At 35.3% G+C, this 15,887-nt stretch overlaps 1 protein-coding gene across 6 annotated transcripts in view; it reads right to left on the reverse strand.

The window, feature by feature from the left end:
* LOC148948460 (uncharacterized) overlaps positions 1-15,887 on the reverse strand; it is a 521,750-nt gene that overhangs the window by 184,869 nt on the left and 320,994 nt on the right. For 2 of the 6 annotated variants that reach the window (XM_089094386.1, XM_089094385.1), the window contains exons 6-8: positions 13,754-13,825; positions 9,073-9,174; positions 4,339-4,401 (exon numbers count right to left, since the gene is read on the reverse strand). In XM_089094386.1, the coding sequence (XP_088950512.1) occupies positions 4,339-4,401; positions 9,073-9,174; positions 13,754-13,825 (237 nt within the window). Of the gene's footprint in view, positions 1-4,338; positions 4,402-9,072; positions 9,175-13,753; positions 13,939-15,887 lie in introns of all 6 variants that reach the window. The other 4 variants (XM_089094390.1, XM_089094389.1, XM_089094388.1 and 1 more) reach the window with 2 other exon arrangements.

The raw sequence follows: 15,887 nt of genomic DNA on the forward strand, positions 1-15,887 counted from the left end.
AAAAAGTGTAGAGCAAGAGTTTAACTTTTTTGGTTTTTATACCCCTCCTCCTTGTCCAGGCAGAATTTTTTGATGCTCCTGAATAACACACCCGTGTGTCCTATGAAATACATCTATTTTGTTAAATAAGGTATTACGGCCATTCTGAATAGGCAATGCTGAAATCTATTGTTAGGCCGTTAAGAATCCAACTTAAACGTTTCCAATTTTCAAATTGCTTGAGATTTGGCTACGAACTCTCTTCAAACTTGGACTACCATAATAAAATTCCCCATAAAATGAGGATTAATGCGCCAACAAACTTTATTTTAGGCAGTTAATATTATATAATTGATCATTCTCTAACAACCTTGTGCAATTATTGCAACAGGTTATATGATTCTAAAAGTCGTATTTAGAAGAAAACATTTTATTAGTTTAGTAAAAGGATATCTAATGTTCTAAAAAGTACGAGAATATAGCCTATAATTTACTACTTGTTTCTTGCAAAACAGCTAAAGCTATTGAAAGCTTCAATTATATACCAATTTCATTATTATCTAAATGAACTTTATGTCCGAGTTCAATTCAGCTGTCAATATAGTTTAAACAATAACAGTGCGCTAATTTGATATGGCTTGAAACTGAGGGTATAGCTTCAAAGATTTTTTGCAGCAATTCGCCCTAAAAAGGTTGTGTCAAAATCATACAAAAATTATTACACATTATTACATATACATTTATATCTGGAATGTTCACCATTTTCAAAGGATGTATTCAATTATTGTTTTAGATGCTAGTTCAAATGTCTGCCGATTAGCTTCATCCACCCTTGTTGCCCTCTACAAACACAGCTGTTTACCTAAAAGATTCCTAACTCTGTTTGTCATCCTTAATTCAACCGACACTGGTCTTCATCAGCTCACACACTGACACACTATGCCACTCATAAGGATCCCATGCCATGGACTGTATTTGTCTAGAGCAGGGTTAACAACTGTCACTATTTCATGTTTTTTTTTGTCGCACTTTTGCCTCATTTCACTCTTTGACTCGAGTAACTGGGAAAATTACTCTTTTGCCAATCACAACTTTTGCAATGCCTATCTTGTTACTCTTAGACTGATCAAATTTTGCACAGACATTTTGGACCAGCCATAAACATGCCCAAGAATTTGTCCTGAGTATAGCCTATTCTATCAAAATGACAGAAAAAAGTTAAATTGTGAAAATATGGTTTAATATACTCTTTTTGGAAAATCCCTCTTTTTGCCAATCACAAATTTTGCAATGTCTATCTTGTTACTCTTTGACTGATAAAATTTTGTAAAGACATTTTGGACCAGCTAGAAACCTTGCCTCTGACAAGTAACATGTAGGTTAACACGAACAGTTCGAACATTTTGTGAGGTATTTTAAGAGGTACCAAAAGTCCTCTCTGCGTAAGTACCTAGCACCTGACTTAGCTGAATATTTCGTTTGTATATTGGTATGCTCTGGATGTATTTTACAGGAGGTTAGTGTAAAAGCTAATAAATAATTCAGCTTTGAAATAGAAATCTTTTTAAGAGCTTTTCAAACTGGAATGCATAACATTCTATTTGAAAGGTCTATTAAAAAGTCATGCTGGATGTTATAGGATATGTAGCAAACAGTCTGAAGAGGCAGGGCGAGCCTAAGGCACATCAGGTTTTTGGCAGGCGGAAAACTATAAGTTGCTGGAGACTAGAAGTACTTGAAAGATTTCCCTAAAAGCCTCGGTTGAACGAATCTTAGATCAGTGGAATTTTCTCCTCTTATTCTTCACGAACCACAGAGAAGATGACTTAGCTGGAGATCGAAGAGCAAATAAAAAGGCATAAAAAATTCTTGCCTTCATGCATGACCCCTCAGTGAGAGTGTGCTTTCTTTCGTTTCTATTACACAACGCCAATATACTGAGTAATGAGTTTCAGCTAGTTCAACAGAGTTTTGAGAGTTCGTGGCAAACTTATTTGTTATTAAACAAGAGGAAATATCTCGCTCACTAGATCCATTCAAAGTTTCGTTAGCCCCAGCTGTTTTACTAGCGTTTGATTGTATACAGTTGAGGCCAGATATACTTTACCACAAAAAAAGCCTGCAAAAGGGCGACCTGTTGAGCGTTCAGAAGGTTCATCACATTCCGATGAGCTGTCCTAATTATTTTGCATAGAGGTGGTCAAAAATGAGCAAGCAGATAGACCACAACGATTTGTCGCATCAAAATCTTAAATGCTTGCTCCAAATGCTGCCTTATCTGGAGATTCAGACAACCTTGTGCCTCTGCTTCAACGGTTTCCAAATTTGCCAGGCGACACCGAAGTTTACTCGACGAAATGCGCAATTCAGTTGAAAATTAGTGGTCAGCACTTCGAGAAATGAAAAGAGTTATTGGAATGATGGTTGGAGAAAACTTTAACTTTAATTTCAAGTACATTAAAAAAAGATTAAAGACAATGTTTAAAATGTTTAAAGGCAATAGGATAATTTATCGAAATTCTTAAATCAAGTGAGAGGGATTAGAAGATTGGGAGGGGTCGGACGGGCACAAATATTTTAAATTCACTCTTTCTTTTTTAGTGAAAAATCACCCTTTTTAGGTGTCAATTTTCACTCACTTAAGACGTCGGCAGTTGGCAATCCTGGTCTTAAGTCTGATTATTTCTTATTTTATCACAACACCCGCTAGAATTAAGGCAGCCGGGATAGATTGGGGGGCTTCGAGAATTGGTTACAAGCAAAATATACAATTGCAGAGTGTGATGTTGAATTTAGAAGCTTGGGCATTTAAGCAGGGTGGGGACTAGACAGATCCGAATTTTAACCTAGGCCCTTATTTTTTTTTGTCCTGAGAACTATTCACGACCTCTTTATGTTTAGTCTGAGAAATACACTTCCAAATTTTTTCTTTGTCTAGATGACTTTTATTCAAGAAACTACTAATACTACTATTACTACTAACAACTCACCACAGCACCAAGCCACCTGAGGCCAACACAGCTACGCACGCTTCTCCTCCATCCTAATCTATTCAAAGCCTCCCTTTTTACACCCGCCCACGAAGTTCCCATTTCCATTCACTGTTTCACGATTCCCCTGCCCAGAAAAAAATTTGAGTTTGAATTTCTTGCCACTTCTGAGTTATAGCCGCTAATCACGTGAAAATACAACACAGAAGAGCAGCAAAAGCAGTAGTGTTGCTTAGCAGCGCAATATAACGTCTCTATTTCATTTTGGAAATAAAGAAAATATTTTTTCGGTTTATTTGGGGTTTTTCAAAATCGTGTCAAAACAAAATTGTGTTTACCCCATTACTGTCTGTTGCATAACGAATACCTTTGGGTTAAAAAATAAATAAAGCACAAATAAAAAGACTTGGTGCATTTAATCATAAACAGTATCTAGCACATGACTTTAACTCATTAAATTTGGTCAGGTTAGTGCGTTAATAGCATGACTAACATCAGTGGCTCACCCACGGATTTGATGAAGAAAAAGACCAGCCTCTCCCCAATTACAAAAGCAAAAACTGACTACGTGTGTGAGTTTACTAAAAGCGGTTCCCATAGTTTTATCACGCCAAGCTTAAAAAAAAATTGTGTTTTAGCAGACGCTTAATATCTAATGCTCCGTTTATTTCAGGTTTTTTTTGGCAGGTTGCCAGGAGGAAGAAACTTTAACTTCGAGTAAGTACACCTTAAGATATTTTATAAAGTTGCTGGTTTTTTTTCAAATGGCTAATATATGCTATTTTCTTTTTCAGATTCTTTTCCTAGATTTGTGTAACCCTTTACCAAAAATACACAGTTTAAGCTATTTTTCGAAAAAAAGATCCTAGTCCACTTTCCCTATATGAAATATATTTCTTTGATTATCTATAAAAAAAAGAAATAAACAAATATAAAGAAGCTTAATTATTTTAAACAAAATTCTTCGAACGAGTTAAAGAATTTCTCAAAAAGTAAGACGAGTATTCAGCCAGTGAAATCTCTTTTTTCATCTGATTAAATGAAAGCTGACCTCCAGAAAGAAATACTGCGCCTTTTAAAACCTTGCTTTAATCTAACCGTATGGAGATTCTTCAGCAGGTCCCTCAGAGCGGCAGTGAGAAGCAAGAGAAAAACTACAAAATAAACATGCTCCAATTTCTACATTACTATCTTCTTTTTTGTTCTTTTCAACACGTAAATAAACAAAAACTTCGTTAGCTACACTATTAGCAGGGACCCATTCCACCTTCAAAGCTAAATCCTGTGTGCCACTGACTAAGCTTCAGTATTAGCATATTGTGTTAGAGGTTTTAGGCGTTAAAAAAAGACTAAGCTTTGGAAATAATACCGAGAACAGATCTCCATCGTCATCATCGTCGTACAATCCATTCGTGAGAAACCCAGAACCTTCCTAGAAATATTTATAAAATAAGAAAGCAAAATAACTAAATAAATAAACATCATGCGAAATAAAACATATAAGAAGCAATAAACATAACTACTAAAAGCGTAAAAATGAAAACTTATTTATGCCCAGATGTTTTCAAAAATGGGGTGGCTTATAACTTTCTGATAACTTTTAAAGGTGAAACCAAGATTTGTGAATCATGCACGAGCTTAAAAGAAATGTTAGTACAAAGAAAATTCATTAATCTTGCATGCTATGTAGTAGATTTGGATTTCCAGTTGTGATAGATTCTTCATAACAAAACTTGTATTTTTGTAACAGAAGCATCAACGAAAAACACATGACTGTTCAATTTCCCCTCATGCAACGCTACCAAAGTACGTCATCTTAAGCCCCCCTCTTGCATAGAAATATCTCAAGAACAACACAACTGGATATGGATGAATGGACTAGTGACTGAATCCAGTAATAAACAATTAATAGCCAGTGGCGTTCATCTGCAAAAATTTTTTTTTGGGGGGGGGAGAGCAAAATACGTGTCTAAAAATCTAGGGGGGTGGCAATTTTGTTCATCTTTTTAAATTTTTAAATAAAAAACTGAAAAAATTTCAATGAAAGTACCAAAAAATATATATTTTTCAAAATCTGTGGGTGGGAGCAAAGAAATATAGGGTGGCTTAAAATCCCCCCACGTTCCTCTCTTCCATTGACGCCCGTGATCTGAGCACTTCAAAAAAATCTGTTTTGTTTTTGAAAACATTATAACTGTTTAATTCTAAACTTTTTCTTACTTTACTTTTGTTACGATCTGTCACAGAGAATGAACATTGAAGTTATTACTTTTTTTTTCCTTAATACTTATAATTTTTTACAATCAAGTATCTAGGCAACATTTAAAAGCCAATTCCCCGTTAGTATGGGTTTCGATGGGCTAACAAATCTTGAAGAGGCTTCTAAACCAAATTAACAAAGTACCCACAGGAAGGTACCAAAAAACTATACAAAAATTTATACGAACCATAAATAGGATCTTATTTTGGAGGGGCGGGAGTGATTAATCAAATTAAAAAGAGGCAAATCACGTGCACGGTAAATATAAGAAACTGAAAGAAAATACGGTACTGTTCTAAAATCCAGGACACATTCGAGAAGTGAAGTTTGGTTAATGCTAACGAAATAAAACAAAATAGGATGAAAATATAATAGTTTATTAACAAAATATATTTGCACAGGAGGGGGGGGGGTAAAGCATAGCATATGTTAAATACGTAACCTAACATAACCAAGCTACCTTTTAGTCACCCAAAACCCCCAAAAACTATAGTTTGAATCTTTGTCACGGAGTGAGCAATATCTCACTATGCAGCGGAAACCTGTTTATCAATAGCGATTTTCGATGCGCTCTTTCCATGTGTCCTGGATTTTGGCACAGTACCGAAAATACACTTAAAACTAGGAACAAAGAATAAAGGCGTTTAAAAAGGCAAAGGAAATTTTATTGAGCAGTTGATACTTTTCAAGACTGCAGTCTTGTGAGCTGAATAGGGATAATCAAATTTCATACTTTCCCAATCAAACCTTATATTAGTTATAAAATGCGAATCTCGCAAGCACCTTCTCGATTGACTTTGACATGCTTCCAGGCTCTGAAAATCTCAGATGAACCTTGTGATGTAAACTTGAGAGCCGCTTTAAATTTAAGGATGCTATTTCAGCTCAGCTCAGTTTAGAGTACTGCTAAAACTTTAAGTGCTGTTACTTTAAAAACCTATTTAATTCTATATTTCCGGACGGTACTTACGTGTTATCCCGACCACACTCAAAAATTTTGAACTGTTTAAAACCGGTTTTTCTATGTGCTGTCTCAAATGACCAGCTTAGCCTGAGTGAGATAAACTACTATGCATGTAATTAAATATTTGATATACAGGGTTGGTATGTTAGGTATTTAATATAAAGCGTTCTTGGCGGCCTGCTTTCCATAATCCTCTGTTGTAGTTTGCATAGTTTTGTTACTAAAGTATTATATTGTCGTTATATTAAAGTATATTTCACAAGGCCGTATCCAGGGGGGTTACCCGGTTTGACTCCCCCCCCCCGAAATTTTTGACCGAGTCATAAATTAGTCGAAAATTAATAAAACCTTAGTAAAAATTAGAAAAATTAGTCGAAAACCGAGTCAAAAATTAGTACCCCCCCCAAACAAAAATCCTGGATCCGCTCTTGATATTTCATTATGATTAACCTAACTTCACTTCTTGAATGTGGTTGGGATAACACGTAAGTAACTTCCGGACAACCAATCAATGGAGTTGCTTTTAAATAAGCGCCATGATTAAAGCTAATACTTTTTGTCTCTTCGCCCGATCTTTATCGCCCAACCTAATCCGATCTTTATTGTCATTAAAAAGACTTCAGTGACTTCAAGATGGCGTGATGTTACTTTGTCACAAAACATAGCACCTTTTCCTCATGAATTTGATGGTAAGATTTGGTTCTGTGTCTTTCAGCAAGATTCCCACATAGCCTATACACTTTACTTATCAATGCAAAACTCAGCCATCCTATTGCACTATCACTTGCAATAAGTAACCCCAAGCACGAAAACAGATTTTTCCTACCTGAAATGCATCAGAAACAAATACAAGGTATACCAATTAGCACAAGAGAACTTTTGAAAAATCATTTTGAATAAAATCATTTAGTGAAGAATTAGAGAACAAACAATTTCCAATAAGTGAGGTATGCAACAGGCATATGCTATCTTTTAACACTCATGCTAAAACCGATACGATCTTTTGTAAATTTTTTTCATGCACAAATCTGTACCTTTTCTGGCTTTTTTCATGCATTTATTTAAATTGGATTAAAATCCTCAATGCTCCAAGTGGCTACCCACTGTCTCTCCACCGTTTGCTGCACATATGAGAGTGGCGCTTGTTCCACCATTCAGAGCAAACTTATGCAACACCTCCCATATTTGCACCACATATGGCACACTTCGTACCATACGTGGTGATCTTCCACCACGCTTGGCACATGCCACTTGGTGAACACGAATTTTGAAAGTGGGCACCCTCTCGGAATGAGCCGTGCCAAACAAAACCATTGATGCGTTTTCTCAACCTGGTCAGGCATATAAGCAGAAAAAAATCACAAAATAGAGCAAAAAACATTAATTTTCCCCAAAGCTTCACTTTTCATACAATTCACCAGTCTTTGCGTTCATTCCAATTTGTCCAAATATCATTCTTTTAATCACCAAGTCGATCATAATTTATTTTTAGAAGTACAACTGACTCCTATAATCAGTTTTGGACATATTTGATTTTCCTGCCTAAACTTAATTTGGGGGTAGTCCATCTTCCACTGTCTTATTCATAGGTGTTAACTTAGTAGTTTTCTACAAGAGTCACAATCACTAAACAATTTATCGTAGAAGAAGTTCAACAGAAAAGATCAACAACAGGCTTAGTCCCCTTCAGTGAGACTATATCTCGGAAGTTTAAGATTTATGCCCAGCTTTTCTACAGCAAATGTCAAGTTAGCCAGAACTAGGGACTTTTCACTATCAAGCCATATTGTGTTTAGAAGAAAATACCTTACTTATAACAAATATGAAAGATAAAATCTGTTAGAAAAAGATGTTCTTATCAAAGCTAACTTTCCGCATTCAGCACATTTTGGATCTAAGCGTACAAACATTCACTAAAGCGTGACATAGCATTCAGCTCATAGCCTGTTAACCAGCCAGCTTTACTAGGTAAACTGCTAGCTGCTTGTGCTAAGTGCTAGCTGAAGTTTACTAGCTAAATCGTCAAATCATATTAGCCAGTATAACGAAACATTTCTTATTTCAAATGAGAGAAAGGAGTCTAAAACCAAGGTTTCAGCTCTTCATAACGTCACTAAAAACTTCTCAAATCTCATATAAATCTGTCATTACCCAATTACAACTCGTTAAATTGGTAACTTGGCTGTCAAAAATAATAACACTATCTAAGGTTTGACTTACGAGACCCGTCAGAAAATTGGATAGTAATTATACTCAAATCATGAGTTGGCAGAAACAACAAGCTTGCCGCTCTTTTTATGTAACAGCTTTTCTGTCCTTGGCATGCTCCCCCAGATAATTTCAAAAACGCGTATGAGATTCAAAATTGTATTTTAAAAAAGCCCTAATTCTTCAACATCTTACAAGCGGGGAAATGTTTTCCAGGTCTCAGACTCCTCAGACACCATTGTCGGGTCTAGAATTTACAAAGGGATATCAGGCTTGTAAATAGTAACATATTTACATTTGAAATCAAGTATTTAAAAGCAATATTAGAAATCCTTCCTCCAAAAAAAGGTTTTACGATGGAACGGGATAAAAGTAGTCAACGCTTAGTTTTGAACCGTTTGTTCTAAAAGGGGAATAAACCAAACTCAGTAAAAAAAAAAACTGTAATTAGTTGTATTCTTGTTTTTACTCTTGATTTTGATCTTAATCCTGGTAAACTGTTTGTGTCGTGAATAGTCCATCACCCACTGTTCCCTTGGAAATTGATTGGTCACTTGGTATTGACCATCAAAACAAATAAGAAATAGATAAAAAGAAATGAACAGCAGGCAAATTGGAAACTCAGATCAATCTCAAATCATCAAGCACATTCCAGGAAATGCGAATAATACCAAAGTAACAGCATCATCACGGTCTTCATTCCGAATCTCTTTTACAAGCCGAATTAGGTCATTAACTTCATCTCCGGACCCAAGATCGTAAAAGCTGGATTCCTAAAAGTTACATCTAACGTTAATAAATGGCTTATTATTTATTTGTAAAAATATCGCGAACTAATGTCTCTCAGAGATGCCTAGATCGTGCAAGGGGTTGAGTATGCTCCCTCACAAGTCTATAGACTGCAACTCCGATCCTATCTCTGCATCTACCTCATATGCCTTCTCTACCTCCAAGAAGGTGTGCGTCTTACTTGTCTTACCATACGATGCCTCCGTTCCTCTAGTTTTCCTGTTGTGAATTAGGGCCTAATACCTTGGTCTTAATTGGAAGTGATATAAGTATTTTCAAACTATTTCTTGAGCTTCGACATACATGGCGTTAACAGTAGGGTTAAACCAGTTCAAAAAGGGACTAAAACCCGTGAAAGAATGGTAAATGCTATGGCCGCAAACCTTTTGGCCTATTTCTTGCTGAAATCTACCTTTTCAGTAGAAGATTTTCAACTATTTTATAGAAAAAAAAACAGCTACCACCCACCTCCTAGTGTTTAAAGTCCTTTATTTTATCTGACTTCTACCAAACTAGTACCAAACTACCTTCGATAACCTTGAAGCAGTGGTTCCAGACAGGCATATCTATTCCTCTTTAACAAAATTACTTCCTACTTCGTGATAAAGAAAATGAAATTGTTAAATATCTCCGAAAAATAATTTTAGATGAATTGATTTCCATGCAATAAAGGGGGGGTCAGAAAAAGTCCCTAAAAGCTTACATTTGTATATTCTGATGCTTAGTTTTAAAGTCAGCGGAACCTTTGAACAAGGATGGATCAAGAGTTTTGTTCTGGGGGGGGGGGTATTTTTCCGGGAAGGTTTACAAAAAAACGAAACCCAAAAAAAATTAGTTTTTATGCACTTTTGTTACTTTTTACGAATCGGACAGAAATTTCGGGGAGCGAGAGGTTCAAATCCGGCAACCCCTCTACTGGATACTGCCTTGCTTTTAAATGCAATACTCGGGATGAAAGAAAAGAGACAAAACCAATCCTGATAAAACAAATTGATGACTACACTTCCACTGACCATTCAATTCTCCTCTGTATAAAGGAAATCTAGAATAATCACAAAATACGGGCTTCAGATAAAATTTATACCCGAAGCCCTTTCTTCGCTCTCAATTGTACACCACAAAAGAAAACGAGTTAAATAAGCACAAATATAGATGCTAGAAAGAGAGAACAAGATAATGCAAGAAATTAAACTTTTCCAATATCAATTTAATGGAATTGTATTTTAGAAATTGGAAAATTAGCTTTAATTAAGTTCATTTTGAATCTAAACCACTGTCACTGATAGTCAAGGCCGTGTCCAGGGAGGGATTCAGAGTTTTAATACCCCCCCCCCCCCCCAAAAAAAAATGTCCGTCCATAAAAACATAACAAAAAAGCATATAATCAAATTTTCGTGGCTTCTTTAGAAGTTTTTTTTTGTAAACCCATCCCACAGATCCAAAAAATAACCCCCTACCCGATCATAAGTCCTGGATACGCCCTTACTGATATTTGACACCAATAATACTATCTAGACAAATAAAAGATTTGTCTACACCAGGATTGACACAAAGTTAAGTCTTCAGCTAAACACGATTTTAACCTGTGACTTTGCCTATGGTCAATAAGGACTTATCGACTCTCCGAGCTTGGACAAAGTAAGCCATTTGAAAACAGAAAATAATAAGACTACTTTTCTGGGACTGACTTCTGACCGCGATTTTCAAGCTAGGGCCAAGAACTTTTTTTTTGGAAATAGCTCCAAGATTGAACAACATCCTTGTAACTCATTTTCGTGAAGTTTTAGAGTTTTAGGAGCAACCAAAACTCTAAAAAACGGATTTTTGATCGCAATAGATACAACAAAAGAATTGGCTTTTGAGGTTGAGTTCCAATATGTAACATTCAATAAGTTTAATGCTACCCATCAAAAGGTATGAGCCCGGGAAAAATTGCCTGATTTTAAAAAAAGGGGGAAACACTCCCCAAATATCAAGTAACCTTATTGAAAATCGTACCAACAGATTCAGTGTATCACAGAATCTTACTATAAAGATTTCAAACTTCCATCTAGAAAAATGTGAAATTTTTCTTTTTTTTCCCAAGAAGAAAGATAAAAAATGCATGTTTTTTTTCTTCCCAGGGGTTATCGTATTGAACTAAAGGTCTTAGAAGATCAGGAGAGGGTTCATTTGAACGGAAATTAAGATTATAGTATCCTTTTGATGACTAAAAAGAATGGAGGGCAACTAGCCCCCCCCTCCCACCCCCTATTTTGTCGTCCGAATCAAAAGTTTGAGATGGTCATTTTGTTAAACACATTTGAAAGGTCCAATAACCATGCCTTTGGAGATCGCATGAACCCCTCCCACAGCCCCTGGAGAAACGGCTGCAAGCTATAAAATTTGCTTAAAAAGAAAAGAAAAGCCAAAGTTTGACCTTTTTTCCCAATTCCTTAAGAATGACTCCTAAAACATGACGGCCGTTTAATTAGAATCAGAAGCTTTTTTAAAAATTACTAAAAACTTTAGCATGAAAAGAGGGATATTGAGGAGGGGGCAACCCACTTCATGTACGGAACAATTTTTGTTCAATTTAAGTTTTAATGTTTCTCCTTGTTTTTAGTTTAAAAACATATTTTTTGTATTATTTAATCAACTAAATAGGGCGAGAAAAACCAGGCAAAAGATAACTTCGGAAGCGTCTCTACTAAGGCCAGGGAAACTCCTAACTTCTTGGATAATAGATGACAGTTGAGTAGCACCATTAATAGCACCCCTTGTAACCAAATATAATGTATGGGCAAAGCACATAGAAAAGCAAAAGAAAAGACTTGGTTAGAGAAGAATAGTTATGAGGAAAATCAACAGAGCACTCACCTCTATAATGTGTTTATATTGAACTTCTGCTACCGACGTTATCGACGATAACGTCGAGGTAAATACAGCAAAAACTTACAGTAACAAAAAAAAAAACCTAATTTTAAAAGCAAGGTCCATGCAAGTTGGATTCCTTACGTATAGATCGACATTTAGGATTCAGTATTTTTTCAAACAGTTCGTGGTAAGTAAGAAGCGACCCGGCTCAATGGTAGCCGAAACTCTAGAAAACGGTATTTTGATACAAATAGATATATCAAATAAATCAGATTTTAATGCTGATTTCAAATATATAAGTTTCATTAAAGTTTATTCCTACCCATCAAAAGTTACACGCCTGAGAAAATTTGGCTGATTTTCGAAAAAAGGGGGGAAAACCCCCGAAAATTTTTAGGACCATAATGAAAATCACACCATCATATTACGCGTATCAGAGAACCCTACTGTAGAGGTTTCAAGCTCCTATCTACAAAAATGTGGAATTTTGTATTTTTGCCAGAAGAAAGGTCACGGATGCGTGTTTATTTTATTTTTTTTTTATTTTTCCCAGGGGTGATCGTATCGACCCAGTGGTCCTAGAATATCGTGGGAGGGGGTTATGTGGGAGGATCTTTCCATGCAGAAAGTTTTCATGGGGGAAGGGACATTGCTATGAAGGAGGCGCCGGATTTCTCAGCATTATTTAAGAAAAGATCAGAAATTAAATATAAAAAAAGAAGTTTTTCAACTGCAACAGCAGCAACATCAAAACTTTAAACGAACAGAAAATATTACATATATGATTGGATTCACCCCCTAGTCAATACCTCGCTCTTTAAGCCAAAGATTTTTTAGTACTTTCATAAGAGCTATTTATTCTAATTAAAGGCCTTTTTGATTAAGTGGTCATTTTTAAAGAATTGGAATAAAATTCGAACTTTCGTTTAAAGAAAAAGGTATTAACTAGAGGGAAAACCCCCTAATATATATATTACAAACATGTGAATATAGAAGTTCGTTACGTCATTTAATTCGTAAGTTACGTATACTTATTACTAATAAAAACGTTCGTAAATAAAATTAAGTAAGTTTCGAGAAAGCCGTTTAACCAAATAAAAGTAAATTAATATGCAAATTTCATTTTAATTATTCATGTACGGTGAGCCAAGATAAAAACTTGCATTAATTCAAAATGTTCAAAAATTAAATAAAAAAACAAGTTTTTTTAACTGAAAGTAAGGAGCGACATTAAAACTTAAAATGAACAGAAATTATTCCGCATATGAAAGGGGCTGTCCCCTCCTCTATGCCTTGCTCTTTACGCTAAAGTTTGACTTTCTCACAACTCTATTTTTTTTTAACAATGAAAAACTTTAGCGTAAAGAGCGAGGCATTGAGGAGGGGACAGCCGCTTTCATATACGGAATAATTTCTGTTCGTTTTGAGTTTTTATGTCGCTCCTTACTTTCAGTTAAAAAAAAACTTCTTTTTTTTTCAAATAAATAGAGCCAGAGAAATAAAGCAAAACGTAACTTCGGATGCTTCTCTACTAAGGCCAGGGAAGCTCCTAACTTTCTGGATAGCTGATGAAAGGGTGTTGTTAACACTAGTAACAACACCCCTTTTAACCAAATACAAAGTATGGGTGAAACACGTAGAAAGAGTAAAATAAAAAAGACTTGGTTAGAAAAGAGTAGATATGAGTTCAATCAATACAGCACTCACCTCTATAGTGTTTTTACATTGAACTTCTGCTATCTTCGGAATGTTTGAGATCTTCAGTTCTTGTAGCAATCCCTGAAGAAGAAAGAGTGAGATCCAAGTTTTAACACAATATACAGGAGTATTTCTGATTGTCATTTTTACACCTGTCTACCGTCTCTGTAGGCTATTCATTTTTCACATCACTACTAAGAAAAAAGATGTCATGGCTGTGTAAATTAGGCCTTAACGCGAACAGGATAAAAATGCTACAAGCATTATTTCGTAGACGCATTTTGTAGTCTAAACTCGACTTGCCAATTTCTTTTTAGTAGGCACAAACGCGGAGTTTTCTCTGACGAGATAGGATATTTTGAAGATTGGAGAATCACTTTTTCAAAACTTTTGTCGAAATTATAGGACATTATAAAATTTGTAAGATTTTGTGGGTCTAGGTCCCAGACCCTTTCTTGCGTAGGCTCCTAAGTCTAACTGCAATACATTTTTATAAAAAATGTTCTTTAATTCTATTTTTCAGCATAATTAAATTAGGTCTATAAGTTGCTTAATTCGGCTTCTTTTTTTTACTAATTTCTTCTTTTTAAAGTATCATATTTTACTCAAGAATGTTTTTTTTTATATCTTTCTGTTAAAAGGTTTCCAATTATCATATCGTAATGGATTTTAACTCCTATTAAATGTACATGCCGGTAAACTTTAAAAAGCAATTGCCCGGAATTAATGGTTTGCAAAAAGGATTTCTCTTTCATTTGTTTCAACTACGTATTGTATGGGGCAAAAATTTTAGGTAAATCAATATTGCAGTAGGGGTCATTAAGAAATGTTGTTCTGTGTTTTGAAGCTAAAACAGAGCAGCTTTATCAAAAAGATTTATCAATTTTAAGGTTAAACCACCCTAGTATCGTTAAAGGACCAGTCTGCCCATTTCTTAATAGAAGAACTATACTCCATTTGAAAATTTTACATAATGAGTTTAAAAATAAGAAGTATCGTATGTGGCAGAAGGGGGTGGCTGCAGAAAATATTCATCCCAGAGGATTAATTTTCTTGAAATCATCCTTTTAAGCTTGGAAGGGTGATTTAGGCCAAGTGAAAGAGCAATAGGAAAATTGTTCGATATCATTTGAGCTTTGGAATCTCAAAATAAATTGATTCATATTTACCAAGAGGTGGGATACATGAAACAATTTTAGAGAAAAAATCTTTCCATAGTCGGCACGGAAGAAGTTTTCCATGGTGAACAGAGTATAGCCTTTGAGATGTATACATTTATAGGGTATCTAAAGTATATTACTTCCAAGAATGTCCGATAAAATGTATATAGACGCTGAGTCTAAGGGGAAATAAATTTAAAAAAAACAAGTTTTTTCAACTGAAAGTAAGGAGCAACAATAAAACTGAAACGAACAGATATTATTACGTGTATGAGGGGGTTGCTCCTCCTCAACACCTCGCTCTTTACGCTAAAGTTTTTTAGTACTTTAAAAAAAAGCTTCTTATTGTTCTAATTGAACGGACATAGAGTTTCAGTAGTCATTCTTAAAGAATTGGGACAGGTCAAACTTAGGCGTAAAAAACATATTGAGGAGCAGCAACCCCCCTCTGATACGTAATACTTTCTGTTCGTTTCAAGTTTGAATATTAGGCCTACTCCTTACTTTCAGTTGAAATTTTTTTTTTTATTTAGTTTCTTATCTTTTTTTAAATAATACCAGAAATCTGGCTACACCTCCCCTGAAAAATCATTCCTCCCTATGGATTTATTCTCTAAACAATTCAATCCTGGTGAAAATTTACCTCGGACACTCGCCCTTAACATTTCCACGTTTAAAACTGAATCGGCAAAGAGATAGAAAGACATAAAAAGAATTTCGTATGGGAATTCTGGCAAATTCCCTCAGTGTAAAATTTTTCCTGAAAAATTCACCCCCCTGAAAACTTCCCTCCCCATGAAAAATTATCCCCGTGGAAAATCCCACCAGTAGAAAATTGGCCCCCCTTAGCCCGAAAAATGTGTGCATGCTTGCCAATAACAAGTACAATACGTAAACAATGACCAAATTGTATAACTTAAAGACCTTCTCCCAGGGGCTGTGGGGTGGCATGATATCTCAAAAGGTAAATTTTTTCGGCCTTT

Source organism: Artemia sp. Qi Xiang Cuo, chromosome 9, assembly GCF_049724085.1.
Source record: "Artemia sp. Qi Xiang Cuo chromosome 9, ASM4972408v1, whole genome shotgun sequence".
In the NCBI taxonomy this organism is placed as follows: Eukaryota; Metazoa; Arthropoda; class Branchiopoda; order Anostraca; family Artemiidae; genus Artemia; species Artemia sp. Qi Xiang Cuo.